At 42.5% G+C, this 18,651-nt stretch overlaps 1 protein-coding gene across 1 annotated transcript in view; it reads right to left on the bottom strand.

Annotated features, from left to right (window-relative positions):
• The window catches only part of LOC124545610 (PAX-interacting protein 1), a 179,897-nt gene that overhangs the window by 105,150 nt on the left and 56,096 nt on the right, over positions 1 to 18,651 (bottom strand). The window contains exon 12 of the mRNA XM_047124558.1: positions 17,229 to 17,476. Within this exon, the coding sequence (XP_046980514.1) occupies positions 17,229 to 17,476 (248 nt within the window). The remainder of the gene's footprint in view (positions 1 to 17,228; positions 17,477 to 18,651) is intronic.

Here is an 18,651-nt window from a genome sequence, read left to right as displayed (position 1 = left end):
TAATTCGTAGTAGAAGTAGAACTCTGCGCATAATGCTCTGCTAAGAGCTCTGCAATCGTGTCCGATTCAGTACAAACTGCTCCATTCAGGGAAAGCTCAGGTACGTTGACGGGCATCTGATATCCATAGAGTCACCTAATCTTGGCCCAAACCTGCAATGGAGAGGTACGGGTGCCAATGGTGGAGACATACCTTTCCCAGCACTCCTGCTTCCGTCAGCGAATAAGACAACGGGCTCGGGCAATGAGCCCCTTAAAGGTAATAGTGTGGTCCAGGGATGGGTACCGCTTATGACATTGGAGTGCCCGCCTGCGATCTCTGGTGACCACCAAGGCACAGTCCTCTGCCTAGGGGACCAGGAAGAGCAGGGGATTGCAGATTCCGCCGCAGAAACAATGCCGGTGGTTATCATGTGAACCACCACATCAATGGCGTCACAAGAAATAGGTGCAGTAGCGGCAATGGAAGCACATGAGTCCCAGTTTGTCTTATTCAAAGCCCACCTGGGGAGGAGCCCAGAAGAGTGATGCTGCAGTAGTGACAGAAAAATCAGAAAGCGGTCACTACCGCACAAGTCATCGTGCATGCTCCAATGGACGGATGGTAGAAGGCCACGGCTGCAGATCGAAAGGTCGATGGCTGAGAAAGTGCCATGCACCACACTGAAATTTGGGGACGCACAATCATTTAAGAGAGAAAGGTCGATCTGCACCAACACCTGCTCAACAACAGTGCCTCGGCCCGTTGCCACTGATCCACCCCACAAAGGGTTATGGGCGTTAAAGCTGCCCAGTAACAGAAAAGGTAGTGCCAGTTGGGCCACCAGTGCAGCCAATACATGCTGCAGGATATCACCATCCGGTGGAAGATAAAGGCAGCAGAAAGTAACAGCCTGCGGCGTCCACACCCTAACAGCGACAGCCTATAAAGGTGTTTGAAGAGGGACACACTCACTGTAAAGAGAGTGAACAACGTAAATGAAGACTCCACCAGATACCCTCTCATAAGCTGCCCAATTCTTATAATAACCCTGATAGCCCCGGAGGGCAGGGGTTCACAATGCCGGAAACCAAGTTTCCTGGCGAGCAATGCAGAAGAAAGAGCGGATGCTGAGAAGTTGACAGAGCTCAGCAAGGTGGTGGAAAAAACCGCTGCAATTCCACTGGAGGATGACATTGTGCATGATCGAAATATGCGTGAAGGGACCGAGGAGGCAGATCACGCCGTTGGGTCATCGACCGCCACCAAAGGGGAGCCTGAGTCGAGAATCAGTGCGTCTGAGGCAGGGGCAAGATTGAGGTCATTGGAGGACACCAAAATCTGCAAATCGTCCCCAGACTCAGAGCTGGTAGGAACAGGGGCAACCTGAACCTCACCCGTCTTACCCAGCCTATTCTTCTTCTTCTTCACCTCCTCCTGCTGCTCCTTAGGAGCAACCTGGCATGGAGACTCAGAAGGAGCGTCAGGGACAGACAAAGAGCGGGAAGCTCTTCAATCTGCCGCTTGTGGCTCCTTGAGCCACTGACTGAAGTCAGCTGTCACGCTGGAGGAGGCCTTAGAAGGTAGATAGACTTCCAGGTGACCCTTTCTGTGCAAGAGAAGCCAGAGCAGGCTGGCGTACCTCCGGCAAGGAGAGGAAGGGGGAGGGGAGGGGGGGGGGGGGTCCGTGAGTTTGGGGGATTGGTCTCCCAAAAGAGGTACCTTGGGAGCACCAGAAGAAACAGTGTCCCCCATCACAGACATCAAAGAAGAGCCAGGGCAGCCCCGAGGGCCCACTGGGGGCTTAACAACCGCAGGGACAGCTGTCGCCACCTGGGGTAACGAACTCGCAGTCGCAGCATAAGATGTAGTCATCTGCACAGGATGAAGTGGTTCGTATTTCCTCTTTGCATCCTGATAGGTGAGCCTGTCCAGGGTTTTTATTTCCATTATTTGCTGCTCCTTATGGAGAACAGGGCAGTCAGGCGAGCAGTGGGAGTCGTTCTTCTGAAAGTTGACACAAGTGGGAGGAGGCGCACACGGAGCGCCCAGGTGCAGAGGGTGACCGTAATCCCTGCATATGGCACTGGAAGTACAATGAGATGACTTGTGAGCAAACTTCCAACACTTGAAGCACCGCATAGGGAGAGCGATGTATGATTTCATGTCAAATGGTAAACCATCACCTTGACCTTTTCAGGCAACGAGTCACCCTCAAAGGCCAAGATGAAGGCATCAGTAGCAACTCTGTTGTCTTTGGGTCCCCTATGCATGCGCCGGACGAAGTGCACACCCATCGCTCAAGTTGGCACATACCTCCTCATCCGACTGCAAAAGGAGGTCACAATGGAAAATAAGACCCTGGACCAAGTTGAGGCTTTTATGGGAATAATCGAAGACGGGGATATCACCCAGCTTTTCAAAGGCGATCAACGCCCGTGAATGGGCTGGGGAGGCCGCCTGGATCAAAATCGCCCCACTGCACATTTTAGACAACGCCGCCACTTCCCCAAACCTATCTTCAAGGTGGTCTATGAAGAACTGCGGCTTCGTTGTCTGAAAGGTCTCTGCATCAGTCCAGGTACCGAGGCGAATACGGCTCACAAGACTGAGTCGCCCTACGGTTCTTCCACGGCGTGGCCAGGGAGGGGAACAATCGGGAATCATAGGTCACAGCATCAAAGTCATTTCATACGCGCTTGGAGACTGCTGGGGCCAAGCGACCACCGGCTTGAGTCGACGTAACCCGTTTCATTGCGGGTCATCCGCCCTGATGTCACCCACTCTGATCAGGAGCTCTCCCCACGGATGCCACCCAGCTACAGCAAGGGCCACCTGGTGGAATGGCCGTTGCCGGGAGTCCTGGTGCCCCAGAAAGGATGGGCACCTACTCCTTGGCATATGTGGGGAGTTCACAGCTCAGGCATAAGCAGTGAAATCTCTGCGTTGTCAAGGGGCTACAACCAAGAGGTTGCTTGACAACCCCACCACGACAGACTGGCTACTGCGCTGGACTTTGGGTGCCAAAATGGTCCAGAATTGTAGCAGGCACGAAGAATGGTATGGCACTGGAGACGAGAAGTAGGCAACCTACAAGACTGAGGGGGCCAAGCCCACCACACGACAATAAGCAGCATGCAAGATCTCAGTGCATGATGGACAAACAAAAAACACCATGTATGGCGTACTTCCCCAAACGGCACACACTATCTACAGAAATTTGGAAATGGTGGAGGTCTAACCCAAGAGAGGACCATCACAGAAATGCCGAAATGGTGGTGACTCCTTTTAGTCACCTCTTACAACAAGAAGGAATATCGCGGGCCTATTCTTACCCCTGGACTTGCAGGGGGCTTGAAGATGGGTAGTCAGGGAGAAGGGTTGACTATCAAAAAAATGTGTGTGAAATCTAATGGGACTCAACTGCTGAGGTGATCAGTCCCTAAGCTTACACACTACTTAAACTAAACTATCCTAAGGACAAACACACACACCCATGCCCGAGGGAGGACTCGAGCCTCCGCCGGGACCAGCCGCACAGTCCATGACTGTAGCGCCATAGACCGCTTGGCTAATCCCGCGCGGCGGTTGACTATCAACATCACCCTGAATGAGCAGCATGACTCCCCCATGAGATTGAGTGCCGTCCTCAGGGGGAAGGTCAAAATGGACCGGGAGGAAATGTGAGATCTCAAATTGGTCGTGAGGAAGCAATTTTGTTTCCTGGAGGCAGAGAACAAGTGGGTGCAGCAATTCTAAGAGCAGCCGTAAATCCTCTTTATTTAATCAAAGGCCACAAATGTTCCTTTGAAAGAGAGTCACAACGAGGAAAGAGGAGGAGGAAAAAAATAAGGGGGTGTCACCTCGGCTGCTGCCGAGTGCCAGCCTTCAAAGACTCGCTGCCACAGGGCGCAGAGGCTGGAGGATCCTCCTCCATGAGGTCCACAGAGGCATCGATAGTCCCCCTCTGTCGATCTGCAGAGTCCAGGTCAGAAAAACAATTGGCGGTGCGCATTGGTGACATGGAGGCCAGTCAGGCAAGTGTATCATGTGGAGACACCGTAGAAGAGGATCTCTGAGTCAGCGAAGCAGATGACTGTTTGCCTTTGTTTGACTTCTTGCAGCCTTTCAGGTTGGCAGAGGAAGACTCAGATGTTTATTGGCTGGAGGAATGAGGGAAGTCTTTGCAGCAGTAGTCCTTCTGTCCTTTCTGACCTGACAGTTGCGTAGCTGGTGACTTCGCCCCGTAAGGCGAAAGTTTGGCAGCTTGCTACACAGCTGGATGAGGAGGCTTTGATGCTACCATGACATTTGGTGATTTCACAACTGCAGTGCTGAATATGAAGTGACATGTCTGTGTGGCCATGTCCTTTGTGGAGCGAGATGTAGCAAGAACAGTACTGTAGGTGCGAGATGGTATAACGAAGGGTTTCCCACTAGCCAACAACTTGCAAGCGACCAGGTGAGACACTTTTTCTTTCACCCGGTTCTCCTGGACAGGCCGCTCATCGAGACACATGGAACAAACTCGATATGAGGTAACTTGGTCACCACTGCAGTTGATACACTGGATAGGAGGAAGCTGACAATTGCCCTCATGAGCATCCTTACCACAGGTTACACATTTGGCCAGGTATCAACAGGACATTCGAATGTGGTTGAAATGATGACACAAGTAGCAGCGTAACGGGTTTGGAATGTATGGTCGGACTGTGACAACTTCATATCATGCTTGGATCTTGAACAGAAGCACCATTCTATCAAAGGTGAGAAAAAGAGCGCATGTGGGCACGCATGGACTGCGATGACACCATGATCAGAGAGGTATATTTGGATTTCTGCCTTGGTCAGAACATCGTGCAGCCTAATGTAAACATCACCATGGAAAGAATTCAGAATTCTATGAGCCTCGACATGAACAGGAGAGCCGTGGAGAAGTGAAGTGGTGAGCACTTGTTGAGCTTGAGAATCAGAAGTTGTCTCCAAAAGCGAAGTGCCATTGTGTAAATGAGAGCAGGATTTCATTGTGCCAGCAATTGCAGAAATACCTTTCTGAATAAGAAACAGATTTACCATCACAAAAGATTGACTGTCTTCAGTACATGAACCCAATAGGAAATGTGGTGCAGCTGCGGGGCGGGGGGCTCTTTGAATAAGGAGCTACATTCCATTTATATTTGGTAGATGATGTTGATTGTGAAGATGACGATTGGCTGATTGCGAGAAAATCCTCCACGATTGCCAGCATCTCCAGTGGTGTGCTCCTGCTAACTGGAGGTCCCCCCTCAAAAGGGGGCTCAACTGTCATAGGTGACTGTTCACTCCACAGTCACACCTCCCAAACCCCTGACAGACACATCAATCAGCAATTTGAGTCAATAGCAGCTCAGGCAATCACCACTTTCAGGGCCAGGCCTGTACCAGGGGGTATGTGCCTGTTGACCCGGGGCTGGGAATTATATGTTATTCAGTCACCTGTTACGCATCAGACACATGGGCTGGCCCTCAGGAGCGCACAGGGAGGAAGAAGAAAAGAGGAACATCAAATGCCAAAGTGGAGGAAGGATAGGAGGAGGTGAATGAAGAAAACAAACAGAGCAAAAAACAATGGTGAGACTGTTCTGATGTCAGCTACGGAAAATGTGGAACACATTCCCAAAAACACCCCAGAGATATTCCCCAAGGGAGAGGAAAAGGAATGGCAAGAGGACGGACATGCAGCACCGAAGGGAAAAGATGCTGCAAAGGCTGGAACCAAGCAGTAGCCAAGCATAAACCTGTCAAATAGCGTTGAGCTCCCTGGGGGAGTGGTGGTGGGGGATAAACCTGCTGTGAGTTCCTGTCATTCAGGAATTAGTGGCAATGAGCAAGCTGATAGGTTGTCCAGGACAGGTGAGACGAAACTGCATAGCTGGACCAGAAGATAGCATGCAGAAAATTGGAATAAGATCAAAAAATAAAAATAAAATAAAAACATGTCAAGGTAATGATGCCATTGCTGTGTTTCTAGAGATGTTCTGCAAATCCTGGGCTTGAAAAGCAGACAGATTAAACTCATGGTAGGACCAATGACTGACCATGAGAACTTTAAGATATACCTGCACACATTGGGTACAGAAGCCCTTAAGTGTAGGCTATGTGGCAAGGGAATGAAATCACACCAAATTTAATCTTCCAATGCAAAGTGATGGAGGCCTGAAGACACAGAATACTTGGATCATAAATTCCTAAATAATTTGTGACTAACGGAGAACTAGTAAAGAGTTTCCTACTATTCTTTAAGGAAACCAGTTGGCTTTACTAGAATTACAAGGAGAGGAATCCCACAATAAACTCAGTTTTGGTGCAGGCAATAGCAAGTCAAGATTGCTGCTGTTTTGTCTCGCTACAAAAATCAAGACAATTCTATGGTTCCCCAGACCATGCTACCTACAGTTGTTCTAACAAACTGATGAACATTTGACTTAACAGGCACCATGTAGCACCTCTTTGCAGCTTGGTGACAGTGTTGACGTGTCAGGACAAGGACTTCGTGATACATCAAAAGTTGACTTCAAAGCTAGATAAAGATCTTTTAACCATGCTGTAAAGCTGTATGTAAAGAAGGAAACATTTCTCTTCTGACTGATTCTTGTACTGGACGAAGCAATCCCATGTTAGGCAATGAAGTTTTTTGAAGTAATAGGTATCCGTCTACTTGCACCATACAAGCAATTTCACCACTGAGCCTACTTGATGGAGATAAGTATATAAATCAATAATACAGAAGACTGCATAAAAACTCCTTCAATTTTCATCACCAGCTGTCCTCTCCAATCTTCAGTGAAATGATCTGGTATGTTTGATTCATTTCAAAACTTTGTGATAAAAAAAGGATTCTTTATGAATGTGAACGCAGTTTACTTTCCAATTGATATAATTCAAGGAGAAGACAGAAAAGGATTTTAACTTCAAAGATGAAGCATTTATACAGTGTGCACTGTGCTGTGAAAATATTTGTTTTCTATGTTTTTATGACACTTATCACTCTGGCTCGTATGAAACTGAACTTGTGTTATAAAAGAGTATTTCATTTTTCATATTTGCCTCAACAAATTGATTTGTATTTTTTTTTAATTTATACAACCTTTATGAACTATCTGTAAGAAATATAATTAAGATTTATATTTGCACTGAAAACTGGAATTTTTCAGGTGATATGTAATTAGAAACAAAAAGACACGCATTTTTCATTAAGATGATTAGATATTTGTTAATTAGCATAAATTTTATATTTGAATGATGTATGTGTTTAGATAAAAATAAAAAATAAGAAAAAATAAGAAAACCAAAGGAAAATGACCAAACTGAGACTCGAACCAGTGATCCATTGATAAAACAATCCCCCACAAACTGCAGTCCCCCCACCTCCCTCTTGGCATTGGCAATTCACAACAACTCCCCCCCCCCCCCTCCCAATCCCTTCTGTACTCCATGCCCCCCTCTTCGTAGAAGTCACATGCTTCTCCTTGTATGCTGTACCCATCAAAAATCACAGATAGTAGTGTTGCTGTGGTCATAGGAGTGAGCCTGTCGGTGCATGTGTGGTAGTATTTGTGAATGTGGGTACTACTGCTAGAAAAAGTAGTAGTGCTTGAGAGCTAATGTGAATGCTGTTTTCTCCTGCATGTTACTGTGCTCTGCATGTCAATCTGCTGTAGGTGTGTGGTTGCCTTTCCCATATTTCACCTACTGCTCATCCAGTAATTTTAAATATTGTTGAATATTAAAATCAGATCTCCCAACACAGAAAATTAAAATGACTCAAAATGCTCAAGGTGACACTTCACGTTTTACATTTCTTAGACCATATGTAATGAGAATTCACGCACTGCATTGTTCCCTATGACAGAAATTTTTCGCAAGTCATTGCTGTTTGCAAAAACGGTAAAGGAACATAGATCTCCCCAATTTGTAAAAGCTTCTCTCCAAGAGTCACATGAATGTCAAAATTTCAAATATTGAAATAGATGACCATGGGACAAAAACTGCTTAACAGAGGAAAGGCCATAGGACCTAACAGAATACCAACACAATTTTACGTCGAGTTTGCGGAAGAAGTTGCCCCTCTCCTAGCTGCATGATACTGTGAGCCTCTGGAGGAGTGAAGTGTTCCTAATGGTTGGGAAAAAACAACAGTTCATTTCCATTTTTAAGAAGGGTCATTGAACAGATGCACAAAACTGTGTGAACACATCCCTGACGTCAGTCTGTTACAGAATTTTGGAACATGTTTCATACTCACATATGAAACAAAAGTCTACTCTGTAGAAATCAACATGGGTTCCAAAAACAACAACTATATGAAATCCAGATTGCTGCTCGTACACAAGACACAGAGAGCAGTAGATACTGGCATCCAGGCAGAAGCCATCTTCCTCGACTTCCAGAAAGAATTCGATACAGTTCCACACTGCCACCTAATGAGTAAAATACAAGCATTTGGGATTTCAGAAATTTACGTACATTCCGCCCATATGCCTTTCTTGGGTTTGTACTAATAGCGACTCATATCTGTATTCAATGTAATGTTAGTACATTTCGTAGAAAAAACAAAATCCTCCTCCATGAGTGTCTGCAAGCAGTGTATTACCATTCACAAGGAGAGCTGCAGAAGGTTAAGTATAACTTTGTGAAATATCCTGATGTTGCTTTCTGGGACACAGTGAGATAGAGAGAATGAGGAATTACCTGCTTGCTCTTCACTTTGCAGACCTATGAAGGAGGGAAATGCATGACCACTATTCTGGCGACCTAATTTCCCTCACGCTTCTAAACTGCACCCCAGCCTTTCCACCCTGTTACAGCCCCAGAACACAATTTATCCCTTAATACGGTTCTACTGCCCTTATAGTACAGAAATTTAACATCTGTTCTTAACCCACTTCATTTTACAATAAACATCAATTTTATACAATTAAAGCATTATTTTTAACAATCGGTGATTTTTCCATACCCTGCAGCACGGGAACTATTAGTCTTAGAGAAAAAATAAACAGACCCTTTTTGTAAGACATTTAATGTAGTTTAATTTTGTACTGGAAAACATTTTTGCTAGATGCCATGATTTTTGAGATATTCAAGAAAAATGTAGAAATGTGATCTTCTACCCACTAACCATCTGCACACTCACTGGTTAGAATCTTTTGTATGTTGTTCATGAGACACTGTCCTACCATAACGAAAGTTTGAGACTGCAAAATTGTTTCCCCAGTTAACATTTTTTGCTCTTCATTGACTTGGCTAAAAGGAGCCTTCAGTACAGAACCACTTTTGTAAAGTTGATGCTCTACTTCTGTGGAAGGGGAAAGGGCTGAGCAGGGGCCACCCACTTGGAGGGAGTAGGGATTAATTAAATAAAATTTTTTGTTCAAGAATTAACTTCTACACTTGGAGTTTGCTGCTGTGATGACCATTCACAGCCTATCCACTGTCCCAACACATGATGCTGGATTAGGCATGGTTCTCATGGTGAAGATTATTCACAGACAGACACCTTGCTGAGCATCGGTTGCAATCTTTGATCAATAGAAGTATAGGGGATGATCACATGGCGTTTCGTGCTTCAGTAGCAGAGGGTCACAACAGAGATGCCTCTCTCTCTTGGCTGCTGCCTTCCGATGCACCAACATGTCTCTCCTCCTGTTGTGTGTTCCGTTTGGGCGTTTGACCCTAACAGCCATTTCCAAAATGATGGTGGCTTCCTTAGGTGAACCACATCCATCCCTTTTAGATGGAATGATTTTTACCAGACTTCTGTGATACTTGTCTACGAACGCAACAATCCTCAATGTCCACAAAAAGATCCATTCTCGCCCCATCCTGTATGTTATCTACGAATATGTGTTCCGTGATTTAAAGTGGAAGAACCACATAAAATCAATTGCATGTAAGGCAGATGCCAGGCAGAGATTCATTTGAAGAATCCTCAGGAAATGTAGTACGAAGAGGCGGTTAGAACGATACTCAAACATTGCTCATCGGTCTGAGATCCAGTCCACATAGGATTGATAGAGGAAATAGAGAACATCCAAAGAAGAGCAGTACGTTTTGTTACATGTTCATTTAAAAGCACAAAAGTGTCATGGAAATGCTCAGTGACACCAGTGGCAGATGCTGCAAGAGAGCCATTGCGCACCACAGTGTGGTTTACTACTAAAGTCAACCAATATATTGCTTTCTCCTATATATACTTCAGGAAAAGACCAACAAGATAAAATGAGAGAGAGTCGAGCCCACACAGAGGTATGCCAGCTTATCTTACTTCCTGCAAACCACTCGTGACTGTCACACAAAAAAGGGGAAGTGACACGGTACACAAAATATCCTCTGCTACACACCATACTGCCATTTTAAAAGTCTCTTATGCCTTGATGCCAAGCAGACAGTTCAACAGTCATGATGGCTTTCTGAATGATCCAAAAGTGTAATTTCAAAACAGGAAATATTCATCATTGGAAAGTGTAGGTCAAATCAAGAGTTCACAAGATGCCACAAAATGCCCAATATATGATCTAAAATACATGACAAATTCCAAAGATGTCTGCGAGAACTTTGTCTGCACTGCGTAAGTTGCCTAAGAGTTCCTGTTTTCCAGCAACCTATCATAGGCTCTTTATGCCAACATAGCGGCCGTACTTCCCCACATTGACTGCATAGAGAATGACAGGCCCCGAATAAGCAGCCTGTCCCATAGCAGTTATGGACATCTAGCAATTTACCTCACAGTGTGCCATACAGACGTAGTGTGTCAAGACACTACCATGAATGGGGAAACCGTAGGCAGGATTCCAAAAGTGACAAGGTAGATGCTAACAAGTCCTCCTCTACAGTGCACCTCATATAGGAAGGCGGCCCGATAATCAGCCATTCTGCTGGTACCCCTCCATAAACTGCTGGCAGCCATTATAATTCATTCTCTTTCTGAGCGGCTAGCAGCGAGTTACGAGAATTTCTCTCCTGAAAACTGCACATTTGTCATACTTCACAACAATGCAATTTAATTCACAGAGCGAGCACATTGTTCATTCAATTATCGGTGCTATTTTCTTATTGCCTCATAGCTGTGAATGTCTATCTTTAAACGTGTTAGTGCGGTTTCCAAATAACTACATCAGGCGAGGGCAATAAATGTGACGTGAGGGCAATAAATGTGAAATGCTTCACAAACAGGCGAAGATTATCTCCCGTATTACAACTTCTTCAAATGTGAATCTGAAAGTGAGGCTCCCATCACTGACATTTTGAAGACAAGAACAGACTGCAGAATCATGTGGTGTAGGCAAGAGAACTGTACAGAGAATTATAATGAATGTGTCAAAGCTCTAGAAATGTCAGGAGATGATGGTTTCGTGTTGCCTGGAAAGTGTAGAAATTGCAAGAAACCTGTAGCACAAATGGATTGTTTTGACAAGAATGTTTTGAAATGTATATGAATGGTGAATATCCGACTTCACAAAAACTTGTTAAAATCATTAATGACAAAACTGGCTTCAAAGGAAGTGCTTCATCAATGCAAAGAATTTTGAAAGTAACTGGTTTCAAATATGTTAAAAGTAATGATGAGGGAAAGTTTTAGTGTATTACCTGGATGAAACATGGGTGAATCAAAATCATTCCAAGAAAAACTGCTGTAAAATGAGTGATGGTAGTACCAGTTTTGACATTCCTATAGAAAAGGTTATCAAATAATTTTTCTGCATGCTGGCACTGCTTCTGGTTTTGTTCCTGAGAGTAAACATGTTTTTAGATGTAAGAAAAACAGCAGTGACTACTATACAGAAACGAACACTGTCACATTCCAGTAGTGGTTCACTGAACAGTTCTTGCCGTACCTGACTCCACAATCTGTCATTGTAATGCACAACGCCAGCTATCACTCACACACAGACAAACACCAGGAAAGCGAATATCATGTTCTGCTTAAAACTAAAGATATTGCGCACAAAATAAGCCAGACCCATGCGGAACTATTGCAGCTCATTAGTTTAAACAAGTCACACAAGAAAACATACAAACTTGACTCACCTGCATGTGAATGTAGTCACACAGTTTTGTATTTACTGCTGTACCACTGCCAGTATAACACGATCGAATTAATTTGGGCACAGGTTAAAGGCAATGTGGCAGGAAGGAACAAAACATTCAAGATACACTGAATCACTTGTGCATGAAGCAATAGACAACATCTCCCCTTCAGCATGGGCAGGTTGTATGCGGCATGCTGAAAAGCTTTAGGAAGATGACATTGATAGGGAGGTGAAGATGGATAGAAACCTTGAACCCATGATCATAAATTTGTAGTCAAATGGTTCATACACAGACTCAGATAGCAGTGACAACAGTATTACTACATGTAGACTCAGGAACAAAGAAAGATAATAATAGTATTTGTTTTTATAGACTCATAATTTAAAAAATATATTTTTGTGTTTCAATACATTAGTTGTAATATAGTATACGAATTGGCCTTTATTGATTGGAGATTTGTATTCTAAGAAGTATGCAGATGTTAACTTTTTATTAGTGATATACCTATAATTTTTAATGTATTGCACAGGGTGAATAAGCTAGTTCTTTGTAAGTTGTGAAGTTCAATCTTTTTCCAGCATTTACTATGCACTCATGAGAATGTAGCCGGATAAATTTGTCAAAAACTCTGACTTTTGACAAGCAACAACCTGTCATTTTCAAGGCACAAATTGGAAGACGTCTTAAAATAAGAGGAAGGATTACTTGTCAAGATATCGGTCATTTTTGACGTACTTATAGGGCAGCATTTCCTCAAGTTATTCGAAGATGATGTAAGTTGTTTGGTTGTTCCATAGCTAACAGGTGTTGTAGTGTTCAAGAATTTTGGTGTAAATTCTAGGAACACTCGGCCTTCAACTGTCTTGAACACCCGATATTTTAGGTACAAGTGCGGGAGAGTGAGAACATTTCTACTGTTCCACCTGTTTCTATGTGCAGGTCGGAAGTTCGTTATTAGAAAACTGTAAGAGAGGCGAGTCACTGACAACAACAAGTGTTTGCCACCGGCGACATAGAAGACTTATGCCATTTGAATATGTGTAAATGAGTCTAACATGTAAGTAATAAGTTAGCTTGCAGAAGTTATTATCTTTGAAAGTTGAAAATATAAAGTGACTGAACTGAAAAGCATTATATGAGTACCAAAATAATTTCAAGGATAGAGAAGTATTTTAATAAATTCCCTTAACCTTCGGAGAAGAAGCTCGTGGAAGATCGACATAGCTGACTGCCCAGAAAGAGGATCGGCTACACACAAAGTGCAAGTTAATTGAATTGAGAGACGTGTGTGTCTTGCAACCCAATACCACACTGTCTCTTGTCATCTGAAAAATGTTAGTGTGTGGTCTCTAACTCTACAGTGGAAAGTGTTAGTTTACACTAACAATGGTATTTGTCAGTGAAAAATATGACAACATACTGACCATTTACACTGCAGTCTGTTGCATTCATCTTTGCTACCAGTAATTCTTTTTTTGCACACAGTGATTTAGATTTAACTGCATTCAAACCCACCCACATAAACATATTATAAAAATTCACATTTCTTAAAAATCTATGGAGGAGGAGCTGTCAAGCAAAAATAATAATTTCAGTTTGTGTTTGAAGTTATTTTGTTACCCATTAGATTCTTCACTTCAATGATTAAGTTGGGAAAGATTTCTGTGAGAAAATACCTTACTAATTTCTGTGTCCAGTATTATGAATCACTGATTATTGTAAAGAATTTCTCTTCCTCTTATTGTAATGACGAATGCTAGCCTACTGTTGTTTTCAAACTCCAACTGATTGTTGAAAACAACTGTTTAATGAGTTGCCTTCGACAAGTTCTAAAGTGGATATTATGTATTACCCTTGTTATGAGTTTCTGTGTGACAAACACTTTAGGAAAAGTTATCGAAAGCTATGATGCCATAACAAATTAGTGAACAAAAGTACAAAAATTAAGTCAGCTTTTTGAAATTTGCATCTGCCTCTCTGCTGTAACCCATAACAGGATAAGTTGCAGAGCTTGGATGCTAAAGATTTGCAACCTGCGAATTTTATTTTCGGTTTTTATCTACACACAACTTTGTATTACATTTTTATTTACAATCACACCAAAATGACAAATATTGTAAGCGGTCTTGATGGCCTTATCACTGGACAATTATCTTTTTGAGAAAAACTGTACTTTACGCGTTCACAAAACTGCATCAATTGTTCTTGCTTTCCGACATTACATGGAATAAAGCTGTTGACCACCTGATGCAGTTCATCAACATTTGACTTAAGACTTGTATCATACAGATAACTGATTGAATCGGTTATAAAATTTATTTCGTCCCTCACAGATCTGAATGTGTAATAAGATGTACAGTACGCAAATGAATCTGATTCTTCTCAGCACCAACATGATTTGGCAATGCGGACTTCGTTTGCCCTTTCTCTGTCGCCAAGTTTATGCAAACCTAATCCCTCCACACTACTCTACTGCTCTGCCTCTATGTGCAGACACACCGTCCTATGTGCGCGGGTTATAAGAAACGGTGTCTATGTCACTTTGATACAGGCACTACCACACAATTTCTAAGAGAAAGCAGCATCTCTTACAAAGAAATCCCTGTAAAAGTCATAGTGAGTCACATTACCAATAGAAACACTAAATAAAACAATGGAAACTCCAGGTTTGAATGTCGACAATATAAGGAAAAGAATAGACTGCTACTCACTGTGAGGATGAAACAATGAGTGAACATGAGTGCCATCTCCGGCAGCTCAGGTTGAAATGCAGTTTCGTTGTGCTTGTCTGATACTCATTATGTTATCTTTACAATGAGTAGCAATATATCCTTTTCCTTATGCTGTAAATAAAACGAAAGATCTCTACTGAGTTTCTTTCTCAACAAGCTTCCTGCGACACAACTTTCCCAGCCACCCATTTCTTCTAGATGCTGAAATCACTGAAATGCTGGCAGTATTTGAGCTGCTGAACCCAACAGCCCAAAAGGCATTGACTTCCTGAAATGGACAATAATGCCCAAGTCAGGGTGTATACGTGGACAAGGAAAAAAAAATTCTCGGATTTTTCCCGGATTTCCCGGTTAAAAATACACTTTCTCCCGGATGAAAATACACTTTTTCCGTGTTAAGTGACAGTATACTCTTCCTCGGCACTGTAAAACTCATCAGTACTATGGTTTTATATGCGGAAGTAGAATTTCCCGGCACTTTAGAAAACGAAACTCAGAGGGGGGGGGGGGGGGATACGTTTTGAAAGACCTTTGATGTGCAGCAACATGTATGCTGCATATTTTCATATTACGAAGCTATAAATTTGAATTCCACCAAACACCGCATGTTACTTTCCGAAACATTGAAATAGAGATTGTGATGCGCTTTTGTAAGACAGTCATAGCTCCTGTCACGTGATCTCGCCAGCTGATGGCAGCATAGAACACATGTTGTAGTGAGCCAATAGCAAGATCACTCTTAAGTAGCGCAAACACACAAATAAGAAAAGTTAATGGTTTAAATTAATATACACAGCATTCACATATAATATTGGTCTCGGAGATTAATAAGCTGGAAGAGAAGCTAAGCTTCCACATATAATGTTGATCTTTTTTGCGCGTGTTACACTTTAAGATAGATCTCACAAATGTGCCAGTAAAACGACGTAAATGTCTGATCTTTTCGGCTCGAAATTCTTCTAAATGGTCGTCCTCAAAGAGTTGATTTTTAAATGAGAGTCAAACGCTTTGTTATTTAAGAAATTCATCGTACATTCTCGCACATAGTTCATCTTGTGTAAAAGGAAATCTGCTTTGAATGTAACGCTTTTCAAACCACCATTCGCAATATTTTCCAGCGACCTGTTAGAAATAGGTTCGTTTCAGCAGTTGCAAGAGAACGCCAAATAACAGGCGTCACCGCGCTTGCAGGAAGCCCATATGTTCGTACGTGTAAAAGATTAAAAGATCTTACGTATGGGATAAAAGAAACAAGACATCAGATGATACTTCAAGAGTGTCGGAATTTCGTGAACCATACTAAAACGCATAATTTGGCTTAAAATGCACATTCGTGTGTAAATTTTCTTGGAGTACCAGTACTGTATTATCTCATGTTAGGTCCTTTATTATGGCATAGTGCCATATGTAAACTTGAAATGCAGCAAACAGTTGAAACTAGCCAATAGTGTGAAATTAAACACTTCGTTTCAAATAAATTGACTGCCTCAGTAGAAAAGATTAACTTTAAGCCAAATCTCTTTACCAAACCGGCAAAAATAACTTCATTGTTCTGTCTGAAAGGTGGAAATAAAATCTGAAACTAATAACATATTTTAGCCTTCCGTAATTATGTGAACGTATTTTAATTCATTTGATAGCTCCCGGCCACAAAAATCCGTTTTGTTGTCATTTAACATGAGAGCAATAAACGAAGAGGAAACAACAAAATCACTAATCGTAAACACAGGTCACGTGGACGGTTCCCACCTCAACACAGACTGCTCTGTGCATCATCCCCAGATTTACTATATTCCCGAACCGAGGCAATATTAAGTAGTAGCGCCCAGTCACACTTCTGTAACCAGAAGCGGGAGAAGGTACTACTCATATGCGACTCAACTGATTTAACTCAAGAGCCCGCCCGCAACAGCTCAAACGAATTTAATTTAAACAGTTGTCACGTCACGCTCATCGGAGGCAGTTTGTTGTTATAAAGCATTGCATAGTCTTCCTAAAGCCTTTGACACAGTTTGCTGTTAGCAGACGCTTGTATCATCACTGTTTTGTTGTTGTATATGGTGCATTTCCTAAGTTTTATTTTCGTTTTCTTTTTTCTATCGTTCATGTTTTGTTGCTGCAGTATTATTCTGCGGTAGTGGGATACAGTAATATCCTTTGTTAAAGTATTGGTTCTTACCAGTCACAATCACAAAAATTTAACTAAAAGCTAAAACAATGAAAAATTCTCGGAATTCTAAACAATTCCCGGGTTTTTCCTAGTTTTCTCCCAGATGAAAAAATTCCCGGGTTTTTCCCGGATCTCCCGGTTGTCCCGGGTCATATACACCCTGCAAGTGCAGTGAGCTTCAATCACATTCCAGAACATTGTTTTATTGTTTAGCACTACTTACTTGGCACAGGAGGTACTTTTTCAAGGTGCCTTATGTAAAAGTATAACTCGTAAACCTGTGCTTGTGGTGGAAGTGTGGGTCTTGCCTGGACCGGAGGCTGCTGTTGCTGCTGCTGTTGAACAACCAGCTGCTGCTGCTGTTTCTGCGCTTGCGCCAAAACTGCTGCTTCCCTCTGCATCTGCAGCTGTTGCAGCCTCATTTGCTGTTGCCTTTGTAGTTGCAGCTGCTGCTGTTGAAGTTGTTGCTGCTGTTGCTGGGTAGAACTTGCGACAGTTGCTCCTGCTTGCTGTACGACACCTGCTGGAAAATTACGCCAATGTGGTAAACAGCTGCATTATCAAGAAACATATAATTATAAGGAAAACATTTTTTATGGGTTCCTGACTTCTGCACCCCCCCCCCCCCCCCAATTTCCTCCTTTTAAGTCCCAAACTACTTTTCACAAAATAATTCACATCTGTATGATACACTCTTGTATTAGGTTCCTCTTGTCCCTCCAACTAATCATCATATGGCCCCCATTCTCTATTCTTCAGTATAGAAGTAAAGCTGAATGGAATGGCTAGTTGGGAGATCCTATGGGTTATGTTCAGTCACCCAAATGGAAGGTTTTTCTTCTTTAGTACACAATGGCACCTTTCCATTGCAAAGCAAAGAGAGATGGGGTCTTAAGTGAATGTGACCAATGTGTGCTTATGTACAATGTGGCATTGTGCTTGTTTTGTATAATGATGAGAGTACAGATAGTGTGAAACCAAGTGCCAGCATATTACCCTACTGTTCCCAAATAACACTCATCAAGATGCCTCTGATCTAAGGACAAAAACATGCCAAATTTGTGATAAAATCAATATCATCTTAAGATTTTTTCAGTAAGATTCCGCAATGCTTCTGGCAATATGTTTCTGTACCTGTCTACGCGATGAAAATAAACATAAAATCTTCAATACCAATGAAATAAGATTCAAAACTCTCTTTTTTTTTGTAGTAGCCAGTATACTATTTTGATACATCCTTGCTGATTGGTTCCTCACAACAAATTTCTGTTCTGATTTACTACACATCACTGTTTGTTAAATTAGTAACACTTTCGTCAAAATAAAGCATGATGCTCTGACCAATTTTCTTAGTTTATAGTTCCAGTCTTATCTACTCATTTTTTTCTACAACTGTTATTGTTACATTAATAAAGCATTCTTGTTAATCCTTGTACTCTGTTTCGTAATGTTGGTGTAAGGTTCTTTATGTGACAATTTTTTGTGTAATGTGACTCTCAAGTTTCCACTGCAGATAGAATATTCTATCATCATTCACGCATTTATCCAGGACAGCAATACTTGCATCTTCCAATATTTCAGTGTTAACTGTACAGCCATCTACATGGCAAGTCGGTGGCTGAATTCTGAGTGTTCATGTAGGCATCACAGATAAGTCAGTACAACAGCACCAATCATAAACAAAATGTATGCATCTAAGGT

Source organism: Schistocerca americana, chromosome 8 (assembly GCF_021461395.2).
Source record: "Schistocerca americana isolate TAMUIC-IGC-003095 chromosome 8, iqSchAmer2.1, whole genome shotgun sequence".
Taxonomy (NCBI): Eukaryota; Metazoa; Arthropoda; class Insecta; order Orthoptera; family Acrididae; genus Schistocerca; species Schistocerca americana.
Note: the sequence above shows the minus strand (reverse complement) of the source record. Positions and strands in the feature narration are given on the sequence as shown.